Genomic DNA, 6,167 nt, shown 5'->3' with positions numbered 1-6,167 from the left:
GCGTCGCTCGCGTGACTAGGTGTACCACTGTATGTGGGGGCCACGAGTCAGTAAGCCGTTGCAATGTGACGAGGCAGCGAAAAACCCGATGGATGGTCAAAGCCGGACAAGACTCCTGCAGTGTGCATAGTCTAACGCTAGAGCCTTCAAGTTATGCAGAGCCAAATCACAGTAGTGGCCCCACCTGCGGGTTCATCGCCTCTCCCGAGATGGGCCCGGGGCCACTGTCGGTACCCTATAGCAGGGATACTCACTCCTACTGCCGCTAGGCAGGACTCGCGTAGTCATCCGTAACTACGCCCTAAGGGGCGGAGCAGCCGGCCCCACGGGTCAGCCTCTTACCTCACCGGGCCAACGGCCCCGGACCCGCTCCCCGCTCTAGGACGGGTCCGGAGACGCCACGTGTCCCTGAGGAGGGGAAGCTCCGCACCAACAGCCGAGGGCTCGGACCCCCCATAGGGGTCCGAGACCTCCCCGCGTCCGTCCGGACCTCCCACGCGTGTAGAACCAATACACCGCCGGGGCGGGGTCCGGGGGCGCCACGTGTCCCGCAGGCGCAGGCGCGGGCGCGAGTCTTCCGCTGGAAGACTCGCCCACCCACCGCATTCAATGCGGGTGGTTGAGGCGTGCTCTGCCGCCACGGCACGTGGGGCAGCTTTTGTCAGGCCTCACTGTAGACCGCATATTACCGAGGTACATAGTGCAGCCGCATGCGCCGCATCCGTGCAGAGCCCGTCTGCCGCATTAAATGGATACGACGGCACGGCACCTTTTCATCATACCGCCTACGCCGCAAGCTACACGGCCGTTCAGCTACGCTGCAGGCAACGCCGCAAGCTACACCCTAGCGCCGTTTCGACAAGACAGGGCATGGCTATGCCGGACGGAAGATTCCCACGGGCAGAGCAAGGAAATCCAGGAATGAAATCTCCGTCGCCTGCAATACCATAATGCCTGAACAGTATGTCATTTTATACTACATCATTGGGCCCACCTATCGGGGACTCAACGGCCATGTACGCGCCTCCCTTGAGATATAAAGGGGAGGCGCTCGCTGCACATGGGGGCTCTGAAGTCACTCTAGACACGCCAAGACTCTCACAACACAAGCTCGGTTTCGCTCCGAACAACCCTGCTCTCAACCTCTTGAGAGCGCAAGCAATACAACACACAGTGGACGTAGGGTATTACGCTCCGGCGGCCCGAACCACTCTAAACCTGCTGTGTTCATCGCGTTCTTCCACCGAGATTGGACTAATCCTAGCTAACCCCCGAGTACTCACCCTCTGGGTTTAGGCGGGTGCACTACGCTACCCGGCTGTGGGTTTGCACACCACGACAGACGAGGTTCGTTTCTTCATTTTCTTGTGCGTCGGTCTTCGATTCCTCTATGGGCTTCCTGTCGCCGGGTGTGCCTGTTTTGCCTGTGGCATCGTTGGCCTGGCAACCATCAACATGTCTTCTGGTGGTTGGAGGATTCTTTTGTCCCTCCGAGGTAGGGCTGCTCGTGGCTGCCTTGTGAGGTTAGTATCCCCTGTGTGTTTGCTGTCCCAACCCGAGAAATCGAGTTGGTTCTTTGTCCCCACCTGTTTTGGTGGTCCTGTTCTACTTCTGGGTACCTCGTCGTCTGGCGATTCGGGGCTTTTGGCAGCTCTTGAGGCGTCAGATTCCTCATCGTCTGGCGATGCAATGGCCGATGGCCATCAGTCGGGTCGTTCAGCGTCAACAAGGCACGTCAGAAGCGATGTGCTGCTCAAGACGGCATCAAAAAACTGTGTTTCTTCGCCAGTGAGGAGGTCGGCTTCAAGCTGCATGCTCCAGCCACCGGTGGCGAGTAAGTCCGGGAGAAGCTTACAAGGACTAGAGTGTAATTTCTTTATCTTTCAGGGATGTCTTTGTAAATTGTGGGTTGTAATCACCAAAACATATGAATAAAATATAATCCCGGTTTCTAAAAAAAACGAAGCCGGCCGGCCTTTTGTCCTTTGCTCCGTCGCTGCATGCGATGGCGACCTGCCGGCCGGCCATGCCGTCCTTCTCCACCAGCTGTCCTCCGTCAACGGCGGAGCAGGCAAGAGCTACCTCCTCGCAGCATCTACTCAGCTTCCTGCCCCGACGCGCAACGTGGCCGGCGGCCTCAGAAGGGCGCCGCCCATCCTCATCGGAGACGGTGGCAACTGGCAACTCTTCACATCTCAGGCAGGCCGTCCAAATGAGCGAGAGCGAGGCTCCTGCTCCTGCTCCTACTCCTACCTCGGCGGCGTTGGCAGCAGCAGCACCGCCGGCGTCGCCGTCCCTGCCGGACGACGAGGACATCCTCCGGATGATCCTCCTGCGCCTCCCGCCGCTCCCCTCCTCCCTCCCGCGCGCCTCCCTCGTCAGCAAGCTCTGGCGCCGCGTCGTCTCCGACCCCGGCTTCCGCCGCCGCTTCCGCGCCCACCACAAGACTCCTCCGCTGCTCGGATTCTTCTTCCACAACTTCAACCTGCAAAGGTCATGGCACGTCTTCACCCCCACTCTGGCCGCCTCCGACCGCATCCCGCCCGCGCGCTTCGCCTGCCCCAGCAAGGGCTCCTTGCTCGGCTGCCGCCACGGCCTCGCCCTCCTCGAGGCCGGCTCCACGGCCGTCGTCTGGGACCCCATCACCGGCCGCCGGAGCTCCGTCGACTTCCCGCCGGAGCTCACCCTCAACCGCAACGTCACAGTCTACCACGGCGCCGTCCTCGGGGATCCCGCCGGCTCCGGCGGCTTCAGATTCAGACTGATCATGGTATCCTACCGCGTCTTCCAGGGGACCCTCCGCGCGTCCATCTACGACTCGGATTCTGGAAATTGGGGCCAGATCATCTCGACGGCGGCCTTCTCCGACTGCTTCAAGCCCGGCGTCCTGGTCGGTAGCAAGCTCTACTGGCTGATCCGCCACCGCAGCGGCGGGTTCCTCGAGCTCGACGTGGATCGCCGGAGCCTGGCCGTGATCCGGCTGTCCGAGGACATCCCTGTTCCCGAGGGCGCCCATGTCCAGGCTCTGCGGACGCGGGATGGAGGGCTTGGCGTCGCGGTCGTGGCGAAGCGGAGGATGCAGCTCTGGGGGAGCACCGCCATCTCCGGCGATGTGGTCAGAGCGGTGCTGCAGAAAACCGTTGATCTGGAGCAGCTCCTCTCGCTTCCATTGCCGTCGACGAACGCGCACGAATCATCCGTCGTGGGGTACGATGAGGACACCAACACGATCTTCGTCTGGACGAGCGTGGGTGTCTTCATGATCCAGCTCGAGTCGATGGAGTTCACCAAAGTTTCTGAAGACACCTGCATTCGTGGCTATTATCCCTTCGCGAGTTTCTACACTCCTGGTAATTAATTGTAGCTCGTCTTCACTTTTCACACATTGCAGAAGAAATGCTGTTCCTTTAATTTGCAACCAGTCGAGATGTTTAACTATTCGTTTCAACTTTTTTCTGTTTCTTTCTGCTTCTAAATATAGTGATGTATTCAGTGCTTTGATTCTGCTTCATAAATCTGTAGTGGCAAGTTGCATCTTTCATATATATAGCGGTGTTTTTACTTTTACTAGGTTAGAACTATACATATATGATTGAATTTTTGTAGAGAGTCTTTGCTTATAGTGATGTTTTCACTTTTACTGGGTTTGAAATTTTTATATAACGATATGTCATATCTTTTACAAGCCCAATCAAGGCAGTCGTGCTTCTTCATTTCAATGAAGATTCTGAATTTGTACCCTACATTCATTGGGAACAGTAAGTGGAATGTTCGCTGCAGAGTGGTTCTGGCCGTTATATTAATTTGGATCCGCTTAATCACCTTATTTTCTAACTCTGTAATAAAAAAAACTATTAATTTGAGTCTACATTAATATTTGATAGTAGCATTACCATTTATCCACAGCAATGTATGTGTTAGGAAAAATATTAATGTCATCTAATTGACCATTTAATTTATTAGATCGGAATATAATGATACAACAGATTGCCATTTTTTCAAAGTTTATATAGAGGCAACTCACATTGCCTTTGGACTAGATAGTGCCTCCAAGTTGTGTGTGTGTGTGTGTGTGTGTGTGTGTGTGTGTGTGTGTGTGTGTGTGTGTGTGTGTGTGTGTGTCCAACATATTTGATCTGATTGGCAATGTGCAATGATAAAAAAAGCTCTCTAGTACTTCTGGACCGTTGCTCTTTGTTAGGCGATATGGTTTAAGTTGAAACATGGTCATTAATTAATAAATCATTGGATATGCAGGTTCCTGATTGGGGAGCACACTAGCTCAAACTCTGGGCGATATGCAGGTTCCTGATTGGTGTGCCATATGAATAGAATTGGATGGTATTAGAGCACGTTTAATAGTTGGGACAAGCACTTGGCTGCTAGAGCCTCCACGTCAGATTGGAGTCTAACTCATACAATAACTTATCTCTTCACCTGTTTCAATACATATTATTTTATTATGTTGGACCCATTTGTCATTCACCATTTTCCTACTCTCTTCCTTTCTCTCTCCTACGGCTGGTCCAGCAAATAAATTTGAAGTTCTTGGAAACTGTGTTCAGCTAGTCGCCAGGTTCAGCGCCAAGCTGAGGATTCTCTCTCATCCAGCTCGGAGATAAAGCTGACGTGTTGGACGATTCGACCCTTATTGTACCTGCTCTTAGTAATGGTGTTGTACACTCAAACTTATGTTGGCTTTTGCATTGGTCTAGTGCATGAGCACTGTTTTGTATGGTCTTTTTTTCCGTAACAATTACTCCCTCCATTCTCTTTTGATAGTCCTATTTCCAAAATTCAAATATTCACAAATGATGGTCCTATTTGCTATTGATAAGGACCATAGCAATAAATAGCACCAGTAACAAGGAGTTTCTAGCAAAGACATTGGAGGACTAGCAAAAAGCCTTGTGTTGCATTAATTAGATGATAAGCAATGTTGCTTTTCCTTGTTCATTGTATCGAGGTGAAATAGGACTATCAATAGAGAATGGTGGGAGTAATAAACCAGACATGTCTCTTCCGAGGCAGAGATGTGGACAATATCTTCTAACTCTACTACTGCAAGGAAAATACAATAGCACTAGCCTCGCAAAGTCTTACGATCAAGGAACGGAATGAATTCTATAAAAACTCGCAAAAATACTTACTTCCTCTGTCCTAAAATGAATGCACTTCTAGAGTTTAAAATTTATCCTAAAATAAATACACCTTTGGATATAAGATAACCTAATTCTAGTTATCTTCTTCTACTTTCTCTCTTTCCAAAACGCAATAATTACATATTTATAGGGTATATATAATTTTCTAACTATCTTGATCTCTCCGCCTCAAGCCTTGAAGTGCACTTGTTTTCGGAGTATTGATCAGTTGACCAGCTTAATTTGGGTGGCCAGTGCACACTAAAGAAGCCCACGCTAGCCATTGAAAATAAAATCCATTTGCTCCAGGGCCCACGATAGTATGGGCCTACGAGACCCCGGGCCCAGCATACGTGGAAATGGGATGGGTGGGGGAAGAGGGCTTTCGGCCCACGAGCAGTTCCAAACAGGTAGGTGAGCCGAGCGCCTCCGACGGGGGCTCCTATAGTCTTCCGCAAGATGGATAAGCAACTTATCTATAAAATCTATTATGGTCCAGCTGATGGCCTATTTAAAATTTTACTGAAAAAATATTGAACCAACATCTCAAAAATATTAAACCAATGTTGAACCAGCATCTCAAAAATATTGAACCAATATCTCAAAAATGTTGAATTAGCATCTCAAAAGATGTTGAAACAATTTTTAAAATGTTGAACAAATTTTTTTTCTTCGATCTTCTTCTCCGGTGCCGGCGGATGCGCGACGGCACTGGGTGCGGGCGGCGGGGCCTGCGGCGGCACGTGGCCGGCGGGGGCGCGCGGCCCGCAGCGGCGCGCGTGGCCGGCCGGGGTGCGCGGCCCTGCGCGGCCCGCGGCCGCGCGCGTGGCCGGCGGGGCCGCGTGGCGGTGCGCGGGGCCGGCTGGGGCGAGCGGCGGCAGGGCGCGAGTGCCGGCGGCGCGCGGGAGAATCTGGGGGAGAGAGGAAGGAGGAGTGAGGAAGAGAGAGCAAGTTAGGGTTTGGTTGAATCTAAGAGCTATAATTATTTGCACGAATCTTAAACATCGAAAGATAAGTTGGAAAAAA

At 52.1% G+C, this 6,167-nt stretch overlaps 1 protein-coding gene across 1 annotated transcript; it reads left to right on the top strand.

Moving 5' to 3' along the window:
* Positions 1–1,407: 1,407 nt before the first annotated feature.
* On the top strand, positions 1,408–3,358 carry LOC120677837. Its single transcript, XM_039959041.1, has one exon. It carries the CDS (start codon positions 2,006–2,008, stop codon positions 3,356–3,358), a length of 1,353 nt encoding a protein of 450 aa, XP_039814975.1. The 5' UTR covers positions 1,408–2,005.
* The last annotated feature ends 2,809 nt before the right edge of the window (positions 3,359–6,167 follow it).

Source organism: Panicum virgatum, chromosome 6N, assembly GCF_016808335.1.
Source record: "Panicum virgatum strain AP13 chromosome 6N, P.virgatum_v5, whole genome shotgun sequence".
Lineage (NCBI taxonomy): Eukaryota > Viridiplantae > Streptophyta > Magnoliopsida > Poales > Poaceae > Panicum > Panicum virgatum.
The sequence above is the reverse complement of the archived record's forward strand: the minus strand, read 5'-3'. Positions and strand labels throughout refer to the sequence as shown.

What these genes read in the sequence shown, in the direction of transcription:
- LOC120677837 (XM_039959041.1), top strand. Translation starts at nt 2,006, where the DNA reads ATGGCGACCTGCCGGCCGGCCATGCCGTCCTTCTCCACCAGCTGTCCT.